The sequence below is a fragment of the Lepidochelys kempii genome, chromosome 3 (genome assembly GCF_965140265.1).
Source record: "Lepidochelys kempii isolate rLepKem1 chromosome 3, rLepKem1.hap2, whole genome shotgun sequence".
Lineage (NCBI taxonomy): Eukaryota > Metazoa > Chordata > Testudines > Cheloniidae > Lepidochelys > Lepidochelys kempii.
In genome coordinates, this window is record NC_133258.1 from 104,053,873 (window position 1) to 104,079,559 (window position 25,687).

Below are 25,687 nucleotides of genomic sequence, written 5' to 3' on the forward strand. Positions count from 1 at the left end.
ATCAAGGTGGGCCATTTCCAGCAGTTGACAAGAACGTCTGAGGAACAGTGTGTGTGTGGGGGGGGGGGGGGGGGGGGAATAAACATGGGGAAATAGTTTTACTTTGTGTAATGACTCATCCACTTCCAGTCTCTATTCAAGCCTAAATTAATTGTATCCAGTTTGCAAATTAATTCCAATTCAGCAGTCTCTTGTTGGAGTCTGTTTTTGAAGTCTTTTTGTTGAAGAATTGTCACTTTTGGGTCTCTAATCGAGTGACCAGAGAGACTGAAGTGTTCTCCGACTGGTTTTTGAATGTTATAATTCTTGAAGTCTGATTTGTGTCCATTTATTCTTTTATGTAGAGACTGTCCAGTTTGACCAATGTACATGGCAGAGGGGCATTGCTGGCACATGATGGCATATATCACATTGGCAGATGTGCAGGTGAACGAGCCTCTGACAGCGTGGCTGATGTGATTAGGCCCTATGATGGTGTCCCCTGAATAGATATGTGGACACAGTTGGCAATGGGCTTTGTTGCAAGGATAGGTTCCTGGGTTAGTGGTTCTGTTGTGTGGTGTGTGGTTGCTGGTGAGTATTTGCTTCAGGTTGGAGGGCTGTCTGTAAGCAAGGCGTGGCCTATCTCCCAAGATCTGCGAGAGTGATGGGTCATCCTTCAGGATCGGCTGTAGATCCTTGATGATGCGTTGGAGAGGTTTTAGTTGGGGGCTGAAGGTGATGGCTAGTGGCGTTCTGTTATTTTCTTTGTTGGGCCTGTCCTGTAGTAGGTGACTTCTGGGTACTCTTCTGGCTCTGTCAATCTGTTCTTTCACTTCAGCAAGTGGGTATTGTAGTTTTAAGAATGCTGTCAGCATAGTCTGTGTGGTATGTAGATTGTAATGGATTTTTTACTTTCAGTCCTTTTGGTATGATGTCCATCTGTTTGCATTTGGAGAGGAAGATGATGTCTGTCTTTATCTGTACGAGTTTTTTCATGAAGTTGATAGATTTCCACTCCATACTGCTAAATTCAGTGCCTTGCATAATGACAGGTTTCAGAGTAGCAGCCGTTAGTCTGTATTTTCCACTGAATGCATGCTGTCAAGGTTCCTCCCCCACTCTGAACTTTAGGGTACAGATGTGGGGACCTGCATGAAAAACCTCCTAAGCTTATCTTTACCAGCTTAGGTCAAAACTTCCCCAAGGTACAAAATATTACACCCGTTATCCTTGGACTGGCCGCTACCACCACCAAACTAATACTGGTTACTGGGGAAGAGCTGTTTGGACGCATCCTTTCCCCCAAAATACTTCCCAAAACCTTGCACCCCACTTCCTGGACAAGGTTTGGTAAAAAGCCTCACCAATTTGCCTAGGTGACTACAGACCCAGACCCTTGGATCTTAAGAACAATGAACAATCCTCCCAACACTTGCACTCCCCCTTTCCTGGGAAATGTTGGATAAAAAGCCTCACCAATTTGCATAGGTGACCACAGACCCAAACCCTTGGATCTGAGAACAATGAAAAAGCATTCAGTGTTTTACAAGAAGACTTTTAATAAAAAATAGAAGTAAATAGAAATAAAGAAATTCCCCCTGTAAAATCAGGATGGTAGATATCTTACAGGGTAATTAGATTCAAAAACATAGAGAACCCCTCTAGGCAAAACCTTAAGTTACAAAAAAGATACACAGACAGAAATAGTTATTCTATTCAGCACAATTCTTTTCTCAGACATTTAAAGAAATCATAATCTAACACATACCTAGCTAGATTACTTACTAAAAGTTCTAAGACTCCATTCCTGTTCTGTCCCTGGCCAAGACGACTACAGACAGACAGACCCTTTGTTTCTCTCCCTCCTCCCAGCTTTTGAAAATATCTTGTCTCCTCATTGGTCATTTTGGTCAGGTGCCAGCGAGGTTACCTTTAGCTTCTTAACCCTTTACAGGTGAGAGGAGCTTTCCCCTGACCAGGAGGGATTTCAAAGGGGTTTACCCTTCCCTTTATATTTATGACACGCCCCCCAAATCTCAGCTAGGGTGAAACACTGGCTGGGATTTCTTCCTGGAGCTCTAGGAAAACAGAGTTAATAAGACACAGGCATCTCTAAATATACTACCAAGTACATAAAGACTAACAATATTTTCCACATCTCAAGGACGATTTTAACCAGTTGATTCTGGGAAACTTTCACGGGAGAGTGCATCAGCCACTTTGTTAGAAGCTCCTGAGATGTGTTGGATGTCGAAATCAAAATCTTGGAGAGCTAAACTCCACCGAAGAAGTTTTTTGTTAGTTTCCTTGACGGTGTGAAGCCACTTCAGTGCAGCATGGTCGGTTTGCAGGTGGAAACGCAGTCCCCAAACATATGGGCGTAGCTTTTCCAGAGCATAGACAATGGCGTAACATTCTTTTTCAGTGACTGACCAGTTGCTTTCCCTCTCAGACAGTTTTTTGCTGAGAGACACTACAGGGTGGAATTCTTGATCAGGTCCTTTCTGCATTAAAACTGCTCCCACACCACGCTCGGATGCATCTGTGGTTACTAGGAACGGTTTGTCAAAGTCTGGGGCCCTTAGTACAGGGTCAGACATGAGTGTCGCTTTAAGCTTGTTAAAGGCCTTCTGACACTTTCCGGTCCACTGAACAGCATTTGGCTGTTTCTTTTTGGTTAGGTCTGTCAGTGGGGCAGCGATTTGGCTGTAGTGCGGTACAAATCGTCTGTAATAACCAGCCAAGCCTAAGAAGGATTGAACCTGTTTCTTTGACTTTGGGACAGGACACTTTTGGATAGCATCCACTTTGGCCTGTAGGGGGCTGATAGTTCCTTGACCCACCTGGTGTCCAAGGTAAGTCACTCTGTTTAGGCCTATTTGACACTTCTTAGCCTTAACAGTTAGTCCTGCCTCCCTTATGCGCTCAAGGACTTTTTGTAGATGTTCCAGGTGGTCTGCCCAGGAATCCGAAAATATGGCCACGTCGTCAAGGTAGGCGACTGCATATTCTCCTAATCCCGCTAGGAGACCATCTACAAGTCTTTGGAAAGTGGCGGGTGCATTTCGCAGCCCGAAAGGGAGTACATTAAATTCATACAGCCCGAGATGTGTGATGAAGGCTGACCTTTCCTTGGCAGATTCATCTAGCGGTACCTGCCAGTACCCCTTGGTTAAGTCCAAGGTAGAGATGAACTGGGCCCGTCCCAGTTTCTCTAATAGTTCATCTGTGCGTGGCATGGGATAGTTGTCTGGGCGAGTTACAGCATTTAGCTTACGGTAGTCCACGCAAAAACGTATTTCCCCATCTGGTTTGGGAACTAGAACCACTGGAGATGCCCAAGCACTTTCAGAGGGGCGGATTACACCCATCTGTAACATATCCTGGATCTCCCATTCTATAGCAGTTTTAGCTTGAGGAGACACCCGGTAAGGTTGGACCCTAATTGGGTGAGCATTACCTGTGTCAATGGAGTGGTATGCCCGTTCAGTCAGTCCTGGGGTGGCTGAGAACGTTGGCGCGTAGCTAGTGCACAGCTCCTGGATCTGCTGTCGCTGCATACGCCCAAGGGTCATGGAGAGGTTCACCTCTTCCACACCACCAGCACATTTCCCTTCGTAGTAAACACCTTCAGGCCACTCAGCGTCGTCTCCTCCCTGGGCTGTAAACTGTCAAACCTTTAATTCTCTGGAATAAAAGGGCTTTAGAGAATTAATATGGTACACCTTAGGCTTTCGGTTGGAGGTGGGGAATGCTATGAGATAATTAACAGCTCCCAGTCCCTTTATATTTATGACACATGCGATGAAGTGAGCTGTAGCTCACGAAAGCTTATGCTCAAATAAATTTGTTAGTCTCTAAGGTGCCACAAGTCCTCCTTTTCTTTTTGCGAAAACAGACTAACACGGCTGCTATACTGAAACTTGTCTGGATAGATAAGTGGACAGAGTCCTGAATGGCTCATTAGACCCTGAAGCCATGTCCACAAGAAGTATTACAGAACAATTAAGATGGTTATCCTGGATTCTCTGACCTTTTACAGATGACTCTTGTGATCACCTATTCCAAGCTCTTTCATGGCTCCCTTTCCTTTTCTCTATCATGTTTAATTTCCGTTCCTGATCTTCAAAGCACTGTACAATTCTGCTTTGGACTACATTTCAGTACTTGTAGTCCACACCTCTGTCAACGCCTACTGCCCTCTCTTCTAAGCCATACTCTGCCACCTACTTCTAGCTTAGCGTGATTTTACTCTGAAAATTGATCATGCAAAAACAGCATAAGTGCTGGAAGTAGGGTGCTGCTGCACTCCCTGGCTTGAAGTGGTTTCCATCATATACAGGGTTTACAGTTTGGTTCAATGGCTCTCAGCACCCCCACTGCACAAATTGTTCCAACACCCGTGAAAAACACTATCATATTACTCACTAAGTTGGATCTTTTGTGGATTCAGAGTCATACTGGCTTATTTTATTGACAAATCTAAGTATTTCTGTTTTTATTTGTTAACAGTGAAAAGCCAACACAGTTAAGAGTTGCATCTCTTAACTGAAAAGGAGGACTTGTGGCACCTTAGAGACTAGCCAATTTATTTGAGCATAAGCTTTCGTGAGCTACAGCTCACTTCATCGGATGCATACTGTGGAAAATATAGAAGATGTTTTTACACACACAGACCACAAAAAATGGGTGTTTATCACTACAAAAGGTTTTCTCTCCCCCCCACCCTACTCTCCTGCTGGCAATAGCTTATCTAAAGTGATCACTCTCCTTATAATGTGTATGATAATCTAGGTGGGCCATTTCCAGCACAAATCCAGGGTTTAACAAGAACGTCTGAGGAACAGTGGGGGCGGGGGGGAAAAGGAAGAAATAAACAAGGGGAAATAGGTTACTTTTTATAATGAATTAACCATTCCCAGTCTCTATTCAAGCCTAAGTTAATTGTATCCAATTTGCAAATTAATTCCAATTCAGCAATCTCTCTTTGGAGTCTGTTTCTAAAGTTTTTCTGTTGTAATATCGCAACTTTCATGTCTGTAATCGCATGACCAGGGAGATCGAAGTGTTCTCTGACTGGTTTATGAATGTTATAATTCTTAACATCTGATTTGTGTCCATTTATTCTTTTACGTAGAGACTGTCCAGTTTGACCAATATACAAGGCAAAGGGGCATTGCTGGCACATGATGGCATATATCACATTGGCAGATGTGCAGGTGAACGAGCCTCTGATAGTGTGGCTGATGTTATTAGGCCCTATGATGGTGTCCCCTGAATAGATATGTGGGCACAGTTGGCAACGGACTTTGTTGCAAGGATAGGTTCCTGGGTTAGTGGTTCTGTTGTGTGGTGTGTGGTTGCTGGTGAGTATTTGCTTCAGGCTGGGGGGCTGTCTGTAAGCAAGGACTGGCCTGTCTCCCAAGACTTGTGAGAGTGTTGGGTCGTCCTTCAGGATAGGTTGTAGATCCTTGGTAATGCGTTGGAGGCGTTTTAGTTGGGGGCTGAAGGTGACGGCTAGTGGCATTCTGTTATTTTCTTTGTTAGGCCTGTCCTGTAGTAGGTGACTTCTGGGAACTCTTCTGGCTCTATCAATCTGTTTCTTCACTTCCGCAGGTGGGTATTGTAGTTGTAAGAATGCTTGATAGAGATCTTGTAGGTGTTTGTTTCTGTCTGAGGGGTTGGAGCAAATGCGGTTGTATCTTAGAGCTTGGCTGTGGACAATGGATCGTGTGGTGTGGTCAGGGTGAAAGCTGGAGGCATGTAGGTAGGAATAGCGGTCAGTAGGTTTCCGGTATAGGGTGGTGTTTATGTGACCATCGTTTATTAGCACTGTAGTGTCCAGGAAGTGGATCTCTTGTGTGGATTGGACCAGGCTGAGGTTGATGGTGGGATGGAAATTGTTGAAATCATGGTGAAATTCCTCAAGAGCTTCTTTTCCATGGGTCCAGATGATGAAGATGTCATCAATATAGCGCAAGTAGAGTAAGGGTGTTAGGGGATGAGAGCTAAGGAAGCGTTGTTCTAAGTCAGCCATAAAAACGTTGGCATACTGTGGGGCCATGCGGGTACCCATAGCAGTGCCGCTGATTTGAAGGTATACATTGTCCCCAAATGTAAAATAGTTATGGGTAAGGACAAAGTCACAAAGTTCAGCCACCAGGTTTCTGCCAATGTGATATATGCCATCATGTGCCAGCAATGCCCCTTTGCCTTGTATATTGGTCAAACTGGACAGTCTCTACGTAAAAGAATAAATGGACACAAATCAGATGTCAAGAATTATAACCTTCAGAAACCAGTCGGAGAACACTTCAATCTCCCTGGTCACGCGATTACAGACATGAAAGTTGCGATATTACAACAGAAAAACTTCAGAAACAGACTCCAAAGAGAGATTGCTGAATTGGAATTAATTTGCAGATTGGATACAATTAACTTAGAGACTTGAATAGAGACTGGGAATGGTTGATTCATTGTAAAAAGTAACCTATTTCCCCTTGTTTATTCCTTCCCTCCCCCACTGTTCCTCAGACGTTCTTGTTAAACCCTGGATTTGTGCTGGAAATGGCCCACCTTAATTATCATACACATTGTAAGGAGAGTGGTCACTTTAGATAAGCTATTACCAGCAGGAGAGTGGGGTTGGGGGGGAAGGAAAACCTTTTGTAGTGATCAACACCCATTTTTTCATGGTCTGTGTGTATAAAAACATTTTCTGTATTTTCCACAGTATGCATCCGATGAAGTGAGCTGTAGCTCACGAAAGCTTATGCTCAGATAAATTGGTTAGTCTCTAAGGTGCCACAAGTACTCCTTTTCTTTTTGAGAATACAGACTAACACAGCTGTTACTCTGAAACATCTCTTAACTGTTGAGTCACAGCTGCATCTGAAGAAGTGGGGTTTTTTTACCCACAGAAGCTTATGCCCAAATAAATCGGTTAGTCTTTAAGGTGCCACCAGACTCCTTATTGTTTTTGTGGATACAGACTAACAAGGCTACCCCAATACTTGACAGTTAAGAGACAGCAAACTAGACTCAACAACAGAATAATTATTAAATTGTGTACACTGCTGCAAACCCACTGAAGGCAATGGGGATACATAGGTGTCATTATGGGCATAATTTGGAAATTGTGGGGTTGCACAGGTGTCACTAAGGGCACAATTGGGCCTGCATAACTGTTGTTACTAGGGAGGACACACAAGAAAGAAGTAACTTGCCTTGACCCTTGGAAGTCATTTTGAGTTTGTAGGACTGACAGAAAAATCTTTTTACTTTAAACTAAACACGTCTTAACTGGAAATCATTGAGACACGTTAGCAGGGACCACCACCGTGCAATTTTAAGAGTCATTTTTGCTATTTCAATGCTACTTTTGTCTTCTCCTGGCCTAAATTTGTTGTTTTTAATGCTGTCCTGTAATAACGGGAATGCAATGTTCCATTTATGTCCTCAGTCTGTAAATCACTTCTTCTAACCCATTACTTCTAGTGAAGCTGCTACCCTTCACTTCAGACTTCCACTGTCTCCCCTATTTGTAGGTCTCATTTCTATTGCAGTAGTGCTTAGAAGACCCACTCAGTGATATTACAGCTAAACAGAAGTTATGGGTTAGACACAGGAATTACTGGGTGAGCTTCTTGAGTGTGTTATGCAGGAAATCAGACTAGAAGATCATAATGGTCATAGTGGCAGTAGTCTGGGTTATCCTGTGTGTCTTGTATGTTTATCCCTTCAGGATCACATTCACAGAAAAATTGAGGATCATGGGAGAAGGAAGAAGTTTGTCCTTGGACAGGTTTACCTAGATGTTCCCACTAAAGTACATATTAAACTAAAGAAATGTAGTTTTTGTGAAGAGGAGAAAAAATACTTCAGAGAGGCAGAAAATGATGGATATTTGTCCTTTTAGAGTGAAGCAGGAGTAGTCCTTCCCCTGTGCAATTTTAGGCAGATAAGTAGACTGTCTGAGGATACTTTGTTTATGGAGGTTGTAGTAAGAAAACAGGTGCAGGCTCTGGCCAGCTGTGACCTGTAGGGAGAGCAAGGGAAATGATGTATTTGAACTTTTAAGATTTGTTTTCTGGGAGCCAGAGGCTGAAAAAAAATTTCTGCTGAAGTCTTGGGGTAAAGCCTCCACTACCATATACACTTTCCAACCACTGCTGGGTGGACACTGAGAATTCCCATTCGTCTTGCTAGCAACACTATCACTTGCCTCTGCCCCTAGGGATAGAGCATTTAAGCAAAAGAATATGTAAATCCTTAGAAGATGCAACAAAACTCATAAAGGTCATGATAATTTTTAAAAGGATTCCCAGGGCTGAAAAGCTGCCAAATGAAAGAAACATACATTAGCAGCAACTTATTATAGCAGGGGTGGCCCAACCACAGCTCATAAGCCACATGTGGCTCTTTTACAGTGAAAGCGAGGCTCGTGGAGCCCCCCACACCCTCCCCCTGCGTTCTCCACCTAGCAGACTGGGGAGGGGAATTTGGAACTTCTGCCCTACAGTGGGGTGGGAGGAGAGGGGCCTAGGGGCTTCTGCCAGAGACAACTGGTGGCTGCTGAGAGTGAAGGGGGCACAACTGAAAGGTTCGCCCACCCCAACAGCTTGAGTCATGTCCCCACCAGGCACATGCCCCTGTTCCCCTCAGCGGCCCCTTCCTGCAGCTCCCAGGTGTTACCTGTGCATGGAGAGGTAATGGCAAACAGCTGGAGCTGCAGGGAGGGGCTGCTGCTTTAGCTCCATGGGGAGAGGCAGCAGCAAAAGCAGCGGCTCCCCCTGCAGCTCCCAGCTGTTTGCTGCTGCCTCTCCTCACAGTCGCCGTTCCCAGCTTGCCAGCTCCAGCAGCTGCTGTGCAGGGAGGGGGCCTGGTGGCACCATGTTCAACTTATTCATAAATGATCTGGAGAAAGGGGCAAACAGTGAGGTGGCAAAGTTTGCAGACGATACTAAACTGCTCAAGATAGTTAAGACCAAAGCAGACTGTGAAGAACTTCAAAAAGATCTCCAAAACTAAGTGATTGGGCAACAAATGGCAAATGAAATTTAATGTGGATAAATGTAAAGTAATGTACATTGGAAAAAATAATATATACATACAATATGATGGGGGCTAATTTAGCTACAACTAATCAGGAAAGAGATCTTGGAGTCATCATGGATAGTTCTCTGAAGACGTCCACACAGTGTGCAGCGGCAGTCAAAAAAACGAACAGGATGTTAGGAATCATCAAAAAAGGGATCGAGAATAAGACGGAGAATATCTTATTGCCGTTATATAAATCCATGGTACACCCACATCTTGAATACTGCATACAGATGTGGTCTCCTCATCTCAAAAAAGATATACTGGCATTAGAAAAGGTTCAGAGAAGGGCAACTAAAATGATTAGGGGTTTGGAACTGGTCCCATATGAGGAGAGATTAAAGACACTAGGACTTTTCAGCTTGGAAAAGAGGAGACTAAGGGGGAATACGATAGAGGTATATAAAATCATGAGTGGTGTGGAGAAAGTGAATAAGGAAAAGTTATTTACTTGTTCCCATAATAGAAGAACTAGGGGCTACCAAATGAAATTAATGGGCAGCAGGTTTAAAACAAATAAAAGGAAGTTCTTCTTCACAAAGTTAGCACATGATCAACCTGTGGAACTCCTTGCCTGAGGAGGTTGTGAAGGCTAGGACTATAAGAGGGTTTAAAAGATAACTAGATAAATTCACAGAGGTTAAGTCCATTAATGGTTATTAGCCAGGATGGGTAAGGAATGGTCTCCCCAGCCTCTGTTTGTCAGAGGGTGGAGATGGATGGCAGGAGAGAGATCACTTGATCATTACCTGTTAGGTTCACTCCCTCTGGGGCACCTGGCATTGGCCACTGTTGGCAGACAGGATACTGGGCTGGATGGACCTTTGGTCTGACCCAGTATGGCCATTCTTATGTTGTTACGTGCTGGCCTCGCTGCATTACATGCCGGGGCTCAGGGCTTCAGCAGGAGCGGGGATGAAGCCCCAAGCCCAGGCAGGTGCCTCCAGTGGTGCTGAAGCCCCGAGACACCCTCCACACAGGGCTAAAGCCCTGAGCCCGGGCAGGCACGGTCCACGGGACTAAAATCCGAAGCCCCGGCAAGTGCCTCCCACAGGATTGAAGCTCCAAGACCCCCCTCTCCACCGGGCTGAAGCCAAGAGCCCTGCCAGGCGCATCCCAGCTCTTGAACTTCTGAAGATTGTCATATGCGGCTCAAAGGGCCAGTAAGTTTGGCCACCCCTGGATGATAGGTTATGAGAGTAGGGCTTGAAGGCACAAAAAAATGAGAGTTCAGAATAATAGACGGAATATTACAACTGAAGTGGACAAAAACAACCTTTTAAACCAACAATTAAAAAGCCACCTCTTTCCATTAACCACAAAACCCCCAAATCCTCACAAAACAAATAGCTTCTTCATTTTAATAGGAAGTTTGCTGATTGTATGTTTGGCTTGAGAGCTGATTTATCTTGTCAATTGTGGGCGTAAGTGCTAGGTTTTGTAATTTACATTAAATTACTCTTCGAAAACAATTATCCCCATGTTTGCATATACCCATACTTTTTTCCATAACAGGCTCAATCTATCCCTACTTCTAAATAAACCCATCAATCCTTTAGCAGTGATTGTTCCTAAATTAACTCTCATTAGAACCAGAATAACATTGTCTCAACTGCTTTCACTCCTTCCTGGATGTGTAAAGGAAATTTTTTACAAGAATCTGAGGCTAAATTTTCTGCATCTCAGCTAAAATTAAATATATACTCCTTCCCCTTCTCCGCCATGCAAAGAAATACTGATCTAGAAACACATACAGAGATACATATTCATATTTCAAGGGATGAAAAAGTATTAACATTTCAAAACTCAATTAAAATTTGATTTTCCTTTTTTCTCATTTCACACAAGGACTTCTCACAAACTTCTTTCCATAGCTCCCTGTGTAGAAGTGCACAGTTTGCACTCTAGTGTAAGAATTAGAGCCATTTACTCATCAATTATATTTAGACTTTGATTGGCAATGTATGGGATTATGTCACAAATGTATTGGTCCCCTTCAAAGAAAGTTTCATGATCCTGATTCCATCAAACAATGCTTATATGTTGAAAAAATAGCCGTGGAATATTTTATGTTGAATCCAGAGGGAAAAAACAAACAAACCTGCATTAAAGACTGTGCCAAACTAAGGGATAAGGTACAATGACCAAGTCATATGATACAAGGCTGCAAGGTAAGAGCATAAAAGCATGACTCAAAGGTTGAGCAAGTTATTAAAAGATATTGCCTGGGTGCAAACCAGTATAACTATACTAGACTATACCCAGGAACACAATTGGACCATTATTCTTCCTCCTAACCCTTCTCTCCTCCAATATTGACAAACACTAACTTGGCAAATACAAGTTATCATATTCACAGGAGAACAATGTCTCTAATGTTTTCACCTGCCCTTTTTTAGGATTCATAAGGATGTTTTGTAGTTTAACTAGCTGAATTTTAGTGTATTTAAATTTGGTGGAAGTAGTGTCACCCCTCAAAGCCCCCCTAAAATGACCCATCAAATATAAAAAGTATGTGGACACAGCATTAAGGCTGTGATGGAAAATGACAAATCCCAGAAACTCACACATTTGTGGTGTTTTGTTCTGTAGTTATAGCATAATGGAATGAAGAAAAACTGTGTAAGTCAACATGTTGGTCTTAAAGGGATACTGTCAGTTTGAAATGAGTCAGTTCTACAAAGAAACAAAGTGAGCTTGAATTAATATGCAAACTAGATACCATTAACTTGGGTTTGAATAGAGACTGGGAGTGGCTGGGTCATTACACATATTAAGTTAAGTATCGTCACACCTTCTTGTCAACTGGCTAAATGGGCCATCTTGATTATCACTACAAAAAAGTTTTTTTCTCCTGCTCATAATAGCTCATCTTAATTAGTTAGCCTCTTACAGTTTGTATGGTAACTTCCACCTTCTCTGTATATATCTCTCTCTTCTTACTATATGTTCCATTCTATGCATTCGATGAAGTAGGCCGTAGCCCACGAAAGCTTATGCTCTAACAAATTTGTTAGTCTCTAAGGTGCCAAAAGTATTCCTGTTCTTTTTACGGATACAGACTAATAGGGCTGCTACTCTGAAACCTGTCATTATGCAAGGCACTGAATTTAGCTGTATGGAGTGGTAATCCATCAACTTCATGAAAAAACTCGTACAGATACAGACAGACATCATCTTCCCTTCCAAATGCAAAGAGATGGATATCATACCCAAAGGACTAAAGGTAAATCTACATATCACACAGGCTACGCTGACTGTGAAACCACCTGATCAACATCCTATATAGCAAACAGGGAAAGATTAAGAATGAGCTCTCAAAACTGGATACTCAAACAAACAACCTTCCACACAAACTTCCTCATGGATAGATTTTACAAAAACTAGACAAGCCATTTACAACACAAACTTTGCTTCTCTACAAAGGAAAAAGGACATTAAACTATCTAAACTACTACATGCCACAAGGAGCCACAACAGTAGTTCTCTTAACCCACCCAACAATACTGTTAATATTTCCAGCTATCCTCTTAGCCAAGCAGAAGAGTCTGTCCTATCTCCTTTTGTCCCTCCATGCCCACAAACATGATACAGTTCTGTGGTGACCTAGAATCCGACTTTCAATGTCTCTGACTCAAAGAATATTTCCACACACCTCTGAACAACATACTAACCCACAGAATCCTTCCTACCAACACTACAAAAAGAAGGATTCTGGGTGGACCCCTCCTGAAGGTCGAAACAGACAGGACTTCTACGTAGACTGCTTCCGTCAATGTGCACGGGCTGAAATTGTGGAAAAGCAGCATCACTTGCCCTATAACCTCAGCCGTGCTGAACACAATGCCATCCACAGCCTAAGAAACAACTCTGACATCATAATCAAAAAGGTGGACAAAGGAGGTGCTGTCGTCGTCATGAATAAGTTGGAATATGAACAAGAGGCTGCTAGGCAGCTCTCTAATTCCACATTCTACAGGCCATTATCCTCTAATCTCACTGAGGATTACCAAAAGAAACTACACCATCTGCTCAAGAAACTCCCTGAAAAAGCACAGGAACAGATCTGTGCAGACACATGCCTAGAATACCCCTGGTTGGGGTTCTATTTGCTACCCAAGATCCATAAACCTGGAAATCCTGGACGCCCCATCATCTCCGGCATTGGCACCCTGACAGCAGGATTGTCTGGCTATGTGGACTCTCTCCTTAAGCCCTACGCTACCAGCACTCCCAGCTGTCTTCAAGACACCACTGACTTCCTGAGGAAACTACAATCCATCGGTGATCTTCCTGAAAACACCATCCTGGCCACTATGGATGTAGAAGCCCACTACACCAATATTCCACACAAGGATGGACTACAAGATATCAGGAACAGTATCCCCGATAATGTCACGGCAAACCTGGTGGCTGAACTTTGTGACTTTGTCCTCACCCACAACTATTTCACATTTGGGGAGAATATATACCTTCAAGTCAGCGGCACGGCTATGGGTACCCGCATGGCCCCACAGTTTGCCAACATTTTTATGGCTGACTTAGAACAACGCTTCCTCAGCTCTCGTCCCCTAATGCCCCTACTCTACTTGCGCTACATTGATGACCTCTTCAATGTCTGGACCCATGGAAAAGAAGCCCTTGAGGAATTCCACCATGATTTCAACAGTTTCCATCCCACCATCAACCTAGACCAATCCACACAAGCTGTCCATTTCCTGGACACTACTGTGCTAATTAGCGATGGTCACATAACCATCACCCTATTCCGGAAACCTACTGACTGCTATACGTGTCTACATGCCTCCAGCTTCCATCCAGGACACACCACACGATCCATCATCTACAGCCAAGCTCTAAGATACAACCGCATTTGCTCCAACCCTCAGACAGAGACAAACACCTACAAGATCTCTATCAAGCTTTCTTAAAACTACAATACCCACTTGCTGAACTGAAAGAACAGATTGACAGAGCTAGAAGAGTACCCAGAAATCACCTACTACAGGACAGGCCCAACAAAGAAAATAACAGAATGCCACTAGCTGTCACCTTCAGCCCCCAATTAAAACCCCTTTAGTGCATCATCAAAGATTTACAACCTGTCCTGAAAAATGATCCCTCACTCTCACAGATCTTGGAAGACAGACCAGTCCTCGCTTACAGACAGCCCCCCAACCTGAAGCAAATACTCTCCAGCAACCACACAACAAAAACACTAACCCAGGAACCTATCCTTGCAACAAAGCCCGATGCCAACTCTGTCCACATATTTATTCCAGTGACACCATCATAGGACCTAATCACATTATCCATCCCATCGGGGGCTTGTTCACCTGCACATCTACCAATGTGATACATGCCATCATGTGCCAGCAATGCCGCTCTGCCATGTACATTGGCCAAACCGGACAGTCTCTATGCAAAAGAATAAATGGACAAAAATCCGACATCAGGAATCATAACATTCAAAAACCGGTAGGAGATGAAATGGATATGACTGAGTCTGTCTGGGTAACAATTAAATTGGGGAAGAAAACTATTAGAGCCTCCCCTGGGATAGTGCTTGGGGTGTGCTATAGACCGCCGGGATCTAATTTGGATATGGATAGAGCCCTTTTTAATGTTTTTAATAAAGTAAATACTAATGGAAACTGTGTGATCATGGGAGACTTTAACTTCCCAGATATAGACTGGAGGATGAGTGCTAGTAATAATAATAGGGCTCAGATTTTCCTAGATGCGATAGCTGATGGATTCCTTCAGCAAGTAGTTGCTGAACCGACTAGAGGGGATGCCATTTTAGATTTGGTCTTGGTGAGTAATGAGGACCTCATAGAAGAAATGGTTGTAGGGGATAATCTTGGCTCAAGTGATCATGAGCTAATTCAGTTCAAACTGAATGGAAGGATTAACAAAAATAAATCTGCAACTAGGGTTTTTGATTTCAAAAGGGCTGACTTTCAAAAATTAAGGAAATTAGTTAGGGAAGTGGATTGGACTGAAGAATTTATGGGTTTAAAGGTAGAGGAGGCCTGGGATTATTTTAAATTAAAGCTGCAGAAGCTATCGGAAGCCTGCATCCCAAGAAAGGGGAAAAAATTCATAGGCAGGAGTTGTAGACCAAGCTGGATGAGCAAGCATCTTAGAGAGGTAATTAAGAAAAAGCAGAAAGCATATAGGGAGTGGAAGAAGGGAGGGATCAGTAAGGAAAGCTACCTTATTGAGGTCAGAATATGTAGGGATAAAGTGAGACAGGCTAAAAGTCAAGTAGAGTTGGACCTTGCAAAGGGAATTAAAACCAATAGTAAAAGGTTCTATAGTCATATAAATAGGAAGAAAACAAAGAAAGAAGAAGTGGGACCGCTAAAAACTGAGGATGGAGTGGAGGTCAAGGATAATCTAGGCATGGCCCAATATCTAAACAAATACTTTGCCTCAGTCTTTAATAAGACTAAAGAGGATCTTAGGGATAATGGTAGCATGATAAATGGGAATGAGGATATGGAGGTAGACATCACCATATCTGAGGTAGAAGCGAAACTCAAACAGCTTAATGGGACTAAATCGGGGGGCCCAGATAATCTTCATCCAAGAATATTAAAAGAATTGGCACAAGAAATTGCAAGCCCATTAGCAAGAATTTTTAATGAATCTGTAAACTCAGGGGTTGTACCGTATGATTGGAGAATTGCTAACATAGTTCCTATTTTTAAGAAAGGGAAAAAAAGTGATCCAAGTAATTATAGGCCTGTTAGTTTGACATCTGTAGTATGCAAGGTCTTGGAAAAAATTTTGAAGGAGAAGGTAGTTAAGGACATTGAAGTCAATGGTAAATGGGACAAAATACAACATGGTTTTACAAAAGGTAGATCGTGCCAAACCAACCTGATCTCCTTCTTTGAGAGAGTAACAGATTTTTTAGATAAAGGAAACGCAGTGGATCTAATTTACTTAGATTTTAGTAAGGCATTTGATACTGTGCCACATGGGGAATTATTAGTTAAATTGGATAAGATGGGCATCAATAGGAAAATTGAAAGGTGGATAGGGAATTGGTTAAAGGGGAGACTACAACGGGTCCTACTGAAAGGTGAACTGTCAAGTTGGAGGGAGGTTACCAGTGGAGTTCCTCAAGGATCAGTTTTGGGACCAATCTTATTTAATCTTTTTATTACTGACCTGGGCACAAAAAGTGGGAGTGTGCTAATAAAGTTTGCAGATGATACAAAGCTGGGAGGTATTGCTAATTTAGAGAAGGACAGGGATACCCTACAGGAGGATCTGGATGACCTTGTAAACTGGAGTAATAGGAATAGGATGAAATTTAATAGTGAGAAGTGTAAGGTCATGCATTTAGGGATTAATAACAAGAATTTTAGTTATAAGCTAGGGACACATCAACTAGAAGTAACGGAGGAGGAAAAGGACCTTGGAGTATTGGTTGATCATAGGATGACTATGAGCTGCCAATGTGATATGGCTGTGAAAAAAGCTAATGTCGTCTTGGGATGCATCAGGAGAGGTATTTCCAGTAGGGATAAGGAGGTTTTAGTACCGTTATATAAGGCACTGGTGAGACCTCACCTGGAATACTGTGTGCAGTTCTGGTCTCCCATGTTTAAGAAGGATGAATTCAAACTGGAACAGGTACAGAGAAGGGCTACTAGGATGATCCGAGGAATGGAAAACTTGTCTTATGAAAGGAGACTTAGGGAGCTTGGCTTGTTTAGCCTAACTAAAAGAAGGTTGAGGGGAGATATGATTGCTCTCTATAAATATATCAGAGGGATAAATACCAGAGAGGGAGAGGAATTATTTAAACTCAGTACCAATGTGGACACAAGAACAAATGGATATAAACTGGCCACTAGGAAATTTAGATTAGAAATTAGACGAAGGTTTCTAACCATCAGAGGAGTGAAGTTTTGGAATAGCCTTCCGAGGGAAGTAGTGGGGGCAAAAGATCTATCTTGCTTTAAGATTAAACTCGATAAGTTTATGGAGGAGATGGTATGATGGGATAACATGGTTTTGGTAATTAAATATTCATGGTAAATAGGCCCAATGGCCTGTGATGGGTTTTTAGATGGGGTAAGATCCAAGTTACCCGGGAAAGAATTTTCTGTAGTATCTGGCTGATGAATCTTGCCCATATGCTCAGGGTTTAGCTGATCGCCATATTTGGGGTCGGGAAGGAATTTTCCTCCAGGGCAGATTGGAAGGCCCTGGAGGTTTTTCGCCTTCCTCTGTAGCATGGGGCACGGGTCACTTGCTGGAGGATTCTCTGTTCCTTGAGGTCTTCAAACTACAATTTGAGGACTTCAATAGCACAGATATAGGTGTGAGGTCTTTTTTAGGAGTGGTGGGTGAAATTCTGTGGCCTGCATTGTGCAGGAGGTCAGACTAGATGATCATAATGGTCCCTTCTGGCCTAAATATCTATGAATCTATGAATCTATGAAAACACTTCAACCTCTCTGGCCACTCAGTAAAAGACTTAAGGGTGGCAATTTTGCAACAGAAAAGCTTCAAACACAGACTCCAACAAGAAACTGCTGAGCTTGAATTAATATGCAAACTAGATACCATTAACTTGGGTTTGAATAGAGACTGGGAGTGGCTGGGTCATTACACATATTGAATCTATTTACCCACGTTACGTATCCTCACACCTTCTTGTCAACTGTCTAAATGGGCCATCTTGATTATCACTACAAAAGTTTTTTTCTCCTGCTCATAATAGCTCATCTTAATTAGTTATCCTCTTACAGTTGGTATGGCTACTTCCAGCTTCTCTGTATATATATCTATATATCTTCTTACTATATGTTCCATTCTATGCATCCGATGAAGTGAGCTGTAGCCCACAAAAGCTTATGCTCAAATAAATGTGTTAGTTTCTAAGGTGCCACAAGTCCTCCTGTTCTACCAGTGTGACCTAATTTCATTTTGGTGAAGTTAACTAACTCCTGAGTCACCTGCACAGTTTTTTATTTTAAACTGTTGGTTTCTGTTAATGTTTTGCTCACCTGCTGTTTGGAAAGATGCACACAGACAACAGAGTGTGCATATACTCAGCAGGGGCATTGGGGGCAGGGTGGGTGTAGAAGAGGAGTGGGCATATGAGGGCTCATAGCTTCTTGTTGTCCATAAACTGCGGGAAGGAAGCAATAGGAAACAAAAACCAGTCTCCACTGTCCTCTGAGCTTCTCAGGTCCCCACCACCCACTTCGTCCCAGCTTCTTTTCTGATTGTTCTGGCACAAACAGAGGGGGGCCTGCTGCCTCCCATCTGACATGTCTGGCTCTTGGTTTGCCACCGATGCAGAGGCAGGCCAAACTACTGCGGTCTTTTCCAATATTTCCTGCTGTGGTGGCCATCTTAGATGAGCAGATTATTTGAGTGGAGATTCTCTAGCATTCAGTATTTTTCTAGTTTTCTATCGATTCTGACTTTACAGAATTGACACCACCAAAAGCCTTCTCCTCTTCACAGAATTTCACCTTAACTCAGCTGTCACAAATCTGCATTCTTTGTCTCCTAGATGCTGATCACCTTTCTGTGACATTAGCAATAAAATGCATCACTGTTTCTTTAACTGTGGCTAAAAATTGGTAAATTTCATGAGCCATCAAAATGGCTGGCTGACTGATTGAAAGGTAAATTTCAAAGTTGTAGTTACAGCTGATTTAATGCCAGATGCATATGCTGAAAGCTCCCCACTAACCAGGCTGTGGGGGACACACATCCCAGAAATATTTAAACTCGTTTTAAAACAAAATTTTTTTCTCAGAAATCCTCCTGGCACTTCCTGCTCCTCTGACCATCACCCAGAATGAATGGTTCTCCAATGTCACTGATCCCTGGTTTCAACGAGGCTTCTGATTTTAGTGATGTTGGAGAACGGCACATTTTTAGAAGTTTCAGTGAAGTAGGACATGTCAGGAGGAATTCCCAAATGGAATGCTAATTTTTAAAAAGTAAAAGCTATTAACAGAGGCTTGCTAGTGGAGGCATATATTTCCAAGCTTAACCCACTTTTCATTCCTCTTTGCAGTTTACACCTTAGTATACACAGAAGAAATAATGGTCCAGACCCTGCAGTATACTGCAGCATTTTGCACCCACCTCCCATCACAGTGCTGCTCTACAATTGGCAGATTGTCATCATCATTTATCATTTGCATTGTGGTTGTGCCTAGGAGTCACAGTCATGGACAGAGCCCTATTTTGCTAGGCACTGTACAAATACAAAACAAAAAAGATGCTCGCTCACAATCTTCTGGCACCTATGTAGCAGGATCCTTTGGTGGAGCAGGCTAATCTAGATCCTATACCAAACCCTCAGTCCAGGTTCTGGCACAGGAGGGATGGCCAGAGCTTGGGGGCTGTTGGTAGCTGGCATGAATAAGGGTAGCATTCAGGATGCTTTTGTTTATGCCAGAGACTGGCCTAGTGCTAAGGCAGCCCCATGATTAGGGGAATGCAAAGATGGCTTTGTGCTCCACCTCCTCAGGAGCACCAGGTACTTCATGGCTACAGTGAAGGATCTGGATCATAAGTAGTACAAGGGAGATGAAGGTTGGGGATGGGTTTAATTTTGTACAGTCTTACTGAAAGAATACCACATCTGCTCAGTTCTTAATCCTCCCTTTTTATTGTACCAAAACAGTAATCACCACTGCTCAACCAGCTCAAAAAAATCTTACCCCTGTATCTGTACTACAGAGGGTATAATTAAGATATTATTGTTATGGCAACACAATATTTACCTTGCCAGTGGTGTTTCTGGTATTCCCCACATTAAGAATAAGAAATGCAATACATACTGCAATACATTTATGAGCTGTAAGCAATACAGTGTCCAGGTTTTAATGGCACCAACTGATTTGAAACTTAGACATGTACTCTAGAAAGCATACTTAGAAATGTTTCAGAGTAATAGCCGTGTTAGTCTGTATTCGCAAAAAGAAAAAGAGTACTTGTGGCACCTTAGAGACTAACCAATTTATTTGAGCATGAGCTTTCGTGAGCTACAGCTCACTTCATCGGATGCATACTGTGGAAACTGCAGAAGACATTATATACACAGAGAACTCATGCTCAAATAAATACTTAGAAATGTTTCTCTTGTTTATCATTTCACCACAAAATTAATTCAAATAAAATAATAATTATGCTAGCTTTTGCTGATGGGACCAGAAGAGAGTCCACTTTAGTGGCCCCTGGTTGAAAGGAAAATAGTTGTGATAAAATGGGATTAGTACCGACCCAGGATTAGTGCAGTCAAAATATGGAGAGATGTAGGATTCTGTTTGCCCTTGGATGAAAAGAAATATTAAAGGAATACTGACAAGTTAAAATCATTTTAAAGAACTTTCTTTACCTGTGCTATAGCACCACCTGAGATGATTATAATAGAAAGACTTAAAAATCCACTTCACTTTCAGTTTGGACACTGATGTTCAATTTCATTTTTGTTTATATGCAGTGTTATAGCCGTTCTGGTCTCAAGGTATTAGAGGTAATACCTTTTACTGGACCAACTTGTGTTGGTGAGAGACTTGAAAAAGAGTTCGGCATAAGCTCGAAAGCTTGTCTGTCTCACCAAAAAAAGTTGGTCTAATAAAAGACATTACTCTCACCCACTTTGTCACTTTTGTTTATAATCCATTTCATTTCCATATGCTCAATATAGCAACATTTGGATTGTAGACACTAACAAGAGGAGAATTATTTTTGTTTAAAACCAACTGTCAGAAATTTGGGGCCAAATCTGAGTAGATTATGTTCCACTAATGTATTATTTTCCCAAATAACCCAAACTCACAAAATATTCTTAAAGATCTTAAATCTGCATAATCACATGTGAGTGTTATATCAAGTTCACACACACACACACACACACACACACACAGTATTTAGGCATATTTTAAAGAAAAACGCACACTCATCCAATGGACAGTGGCACTGTTCCTATCAATTGGTTAGAAACAACGTTCTGTTTTATAAAAGTTCAATTATATTAATTGCATAAATGTGGAGTGTGGAAAAATGCTGGCCGAAACATCGCAAAATGAAAATATTTACTAAAAAGCAGAAAAGACACAGCATATGATAGAGCGAACCAAGATGATTATTTATAAAGTGAGCAAAAATATGAGATCATGTAACACTTTGTTGGAGTGCCCAGAGCTGTTATTCCCCGGCTCAGTGAGAGAGAGACTTCCTGGTGCTAAACTGGGTGTCAATTCCCTGACACTAATCTGTTAGCCAACCCTACAATCTCCTCTGGCAGGGCCGTCCTTAGGATTTATGGGGCTCTATGCAGTATTATTAAACCTGTGCCCCTATGCCTGATGGCAGCCCGGGCTTGCATGTGTATTTTAGGCAAAGGTGGTCTTTTGAAGGACTTATTTAAAAAACTGTATGTCTGAAGATCCAAGCATTTAAGGCTAAAGATGAATACTCAGATTGTGCATCTAAAAATCTATGCAAGGATTTTTTAGAAATGTGATTTTATAATCTTTAGCAACACACTAATGAAATATTTTTAAAGCAAATTTTAAACTAAGGTCTTGTAGTGTTCTGAGTAAATATTACAGTAATGGACAATTGTTTTTGTCAGTAAATTCAGAAACTGACAGTATATATCTGGAGGTTGGCAAATGCCTGTTAAATGGCTTCATTACCCCTTGAATGTCTCTTTAGCAGTTTCAATGTTGTTCTAATAGGTCTGGCAGGCTGGAAGGACTTTCACTTTTAAATACTAGATCCCCTCCAGAGGAGGGCTCACCAGGCTGCAGCAGCCAGCTTTGGTGGGAGCCTGCAGGAAACTTCAGAACAGGGATAGGAAGAGGCAGCTGGGTGGACACTAAGACCCAGGGGTGTGTATGCTGCATATGCCTAAGGATGCTCTGTCCTCTACCAGCCCTTACTTTGCCTGGCAGGTTAATACTTGATGTATCCCAGTCCCTGAAATGCGCTGAAACATCCCTCTGTACTGCCCAGCCCTTGTCACAGGACACTCATAGTAACAACCACACTATTCCCAAGGGAACACTACAGCCCAGCCCTTGTCACAGGACACTCATAGTAACAACCACACTATTCCCAAGGGAACACTACACACACAGCTTGATTGGTACATCTCAGAATCAGGTTCTTTATAACACCACAGTATGGAATGTGATACAGCATGGCCAGAGGGCAGCAGGAGAGTGTTAGAAGGGAGCCTTATTCCCTGTAGAGGGAAGAAAGTTTGCTATAGATTAATTAAAGCACCTTTAGCCAATTAAAGCATCTGAAGCCAGGAGGTAGTGGAAGTAAATGGTGTATCCGTGGAAGGAAAGGCCCAAGGCCATATTATGTGCTCACATGTGATCTGTTGTGCAGGATAGTGCAAATACGAGGGAAAGAAGTAAAGCAACTCTTTGTCCCACGGAAACACACAAGGGCAGTACTAGAGTTAGCTCACAGTCATCTATTTGTGGGACATCTAGGAGTAGACAAGACACTGGAAAGAGCCCTAAGACAGTTTCATTGGCCAGGAATATGTGCAGAGGTCCAGTACTATTGTGCCTCCTGCCCTGAATGCCAGTTGCATAGCTCCCGACCTCACTTGCAGGCCCTATTAGTACCTTTGCCTATTATTGAAGCCCCTTTCGAGAGGATAGCAATGGACATAGTGGGCCCATTGGAAAGATCGGCACGGGGCCACCAAAACATACTAGTCATCTTTGACTACGCCACATGGTATCCAGAAGCCATTCCTTTAAGAAACCCTACATCCAAGGCAATAGCAAAAGAACTAGTCCAGGTTTTTGCCAGAGTGGGCATCCCAAAGGAGATCCTGACAGACCAAGGAACCCCATTCATGTCAAAATTAATCAAAGACTTATGTACCCTACTCCGCATCCAGGCCATACAGACCTCAGTCTACCATCCACAAACAGATGGACTGGTCGAGTGGTTTAACCATACCCTTAAAAGTATGATCAGAAAGGTGGTAGCACAGGATGGAAAAGACTGGGATACCCTTCTACTGTATCTAATGTTTGCTATACGGGAATTCCCCCAGGCGTCCACTGGTTTCTCTCCCTTTGAACTACTATATGAATGCCACCCACGTGGAATATTAGATATTGCCAAGGAAAATTGGGAAGAACAACCCAACGCAGGAAAGAATGTCATTGAGCACGTGACACAGATGAGAGAGCGAATAACTCGAGTAGCCCCTATAGTACGAGAACATTTGGAAAAAGCACAAGAGGCCCGGCGGACATATTACAACCTTCGGGCGAAAGTACGGAGATTCCAGCTGGGCCAACGGGTAATGGTGCTAGTACCGACAGCAGAAAGCAAACTCCTAGCCAGCTGGCATGGACCATGAGAGATAGTGGAAGCCATTGGGGAGGTGGACTATAAGGTCAGACAACCAAACAGCCAAAGACCAGAGCAAATTTACCACATCAACTTACTGAAGCCCTAGCGTGACCGAGAGATGTGCCTGGTCATTCGGGGAGCTCCACCCCAAACAGACGACCCATGGGGCAGGTGAAGATACCTTCTGAGTTAACTCCAGAACAACTAACAGAGGTCATCTGATATGATCCAATGGAACCAGGACGTGTTCTGTACAAGGCCGGGCCGTACGACACTGGTCCAACATCATATTGTCACCAGTCCCAGAGTAAGGGTGACGACAAGACCATACCGAATACCAGAAGCTAAAAGGGAAGAAATTAGGACAGAAGTGAAGATGATGCTGGAACTTGGGGTTATTGAAGAATCCCACAGCCAGTGGTCCAGCCCTATCGTCCTAGCCCCCAAGCCTGACGGCACCCTGAGGTTTTGCAACGAATTCCGGAAGTTGAATGAAGTATCCCAATTTGATGCCTATCTGATACCATGCATTGACGAGCTAGTTGATCAGTTAGGCAAGGCCTGATACCTAACCACTCTAGACCTGACCAAAGGATATTGGCAAATTCCCGTGGCCGAGAATGCCAAGGAAAAGACTACCTTCTCTACACCCGATGGCTTGTTCCAATACAGGCCCCTGCAACATTCCAACGATTTATGGACAAATTGCTGCGACCCCATGCCAATTATGCCGCCGCCTATCTAGACAACAGTCATCCATAGCCCTGACTGGGAAATGCTCCTCGGAAAAGTAGAAGTGGTGTTAGATGCCCTGCGGAAGGCCGGCCTCACTGCCAACCCTCTCAAATGTGTGATAGGACTAGCTGAGGCCAGATACCTCGGGTATGTAGTAGGGAGAGGTTTGGTGAAACCCCAATGGAACAAAGTGGATGCAATACAAGGTTGGCCTCGACCAGTCTGCAAAAAGCAGGCAAAGCATTTCTAGGGATAGTAGGATACTATCGGAGATTCATCCCTCAATTCGCCACAAGAGCAGGGCCATTGACGGATTTGATAAAGGCTTGAGGACCCGAGATAGTAAAGTGGACTGATGTGGCAGAAGGAGCATTTGCAGATTTAAGGACAGCCCTTTGCTGCCATCCAGTACTCATAGCTCCAGACTTCAAGAAGGAATTCATCCTACAAAGAGATGCCTCAGAAGTAGGGCTAGGAGCTGTTCTTTCACAGATGGTAGGGGAGGAGGAACACCCGATCTTGTACCTCAGCCGGAAACTCCTCCTCAGGGAACAAAAGTATGCCGTCGTTGAAAAGGAATGTCTGGCAGTAAAATGGGCTATGGAGACTCTCCGCTACTACCTACTGGGGCGGCGGTTTACCCTCGTGACAGACCACACCCCACTCCAGTGGGTGCACAGAAACAAGGAGAAGAATGCCAGAGTGACTAGGTGGTTCCTATCCCTGCAGCCCTTCCATTTCTGGGAACAGCATAGGGCCAGAAGCCAACACATCAACGCTGATGGCCTATCACGACAGCACTGCCTCTCGTCCCAAGTAGCCCAACCCCATGGTGTTGAGCGGGGGGGAGGAAAGGGAAGCAGGAGGGGACATGTGATACAGCATTGCCAGAGGGCAGCAGGAGAGTGTTAGAAGGGAGCCTTATTCCCTGTAGAGGGAAGAAAGTTTGCTATAGATTAATTAAAGCACCAGAAGCCAATTAGAGCACCTGAAACCGCCCCCTGCTTCAATCAGACAAGGGAAGGAGTTGAAGCAGAGTGGATTGGTGTTGGAGTAGAGAGCAGTTTGGAGGGAAGCAGAGGAGAGTTTGGAGAAGTGCTGCGGTGGGCTAAGACCACCAAGACCCTAGGTAAATGGATACCTGGTTTGTGCAGAGGGAGGTCAGGAAGCCCCACAACCTGAAGGGCAGGAGAGGGAAGTAGCCCAGGGGAAGGAACCGCTAATTCAAGTGGTTTACCGCTATCCCTAGGGCCCCTGGGCTGGGACCTGGAGTAGAGGGCGGGCCCAGGTCCCTCCCTCTCCACTCCCCTCCTCTAGGACACTAGTTGGGCAGTTAATACCCCAGTTCAAGGGCGAGAAACGTTGCCCTGAACCCTCCCCAAGAAGAGAAAGCACGAGACCCATTGAAGTAGTGCCGGCAATTTGCCACAGGAGATATAGGAAAACAATCATATGTTTATCATCAAAGGTTAAGATCCAAGAG

At 43.3% G+C, this 25,687-nt stretch overlaps 1 protein-coding gene across 8 annotated transcripts in view; it reads right to left on the reverse strand.

Annotated features, from left to right (window-relative positions):
* Window positions 1-25,687, reverse strand: part of MAP7 (microtubule associated protein 7) — a 201,168-nt gene that overhangs the window by 49,354 nt on the left and 126,127 nt on the right. The window contains exon 1 of one of the 8 annotated variants that reach the window (XM_073337422.1): window positions 3,443-3,657. The exons of the other annotated variants lie outside the window; for them this stretch is intronic. Coding sequence (XP_073193523.1) covers window positions 3,443-3,557 — 115 coding nt within the window. The 5' untranslated portion in view covers window positions 3,558-3,657. Of the gene's footprint in view, window positions 1-3,442; window positions 3,658-25,687 lie in introns of those variants that run through there. 8 annotated transcript variants of the gene reach the window in all.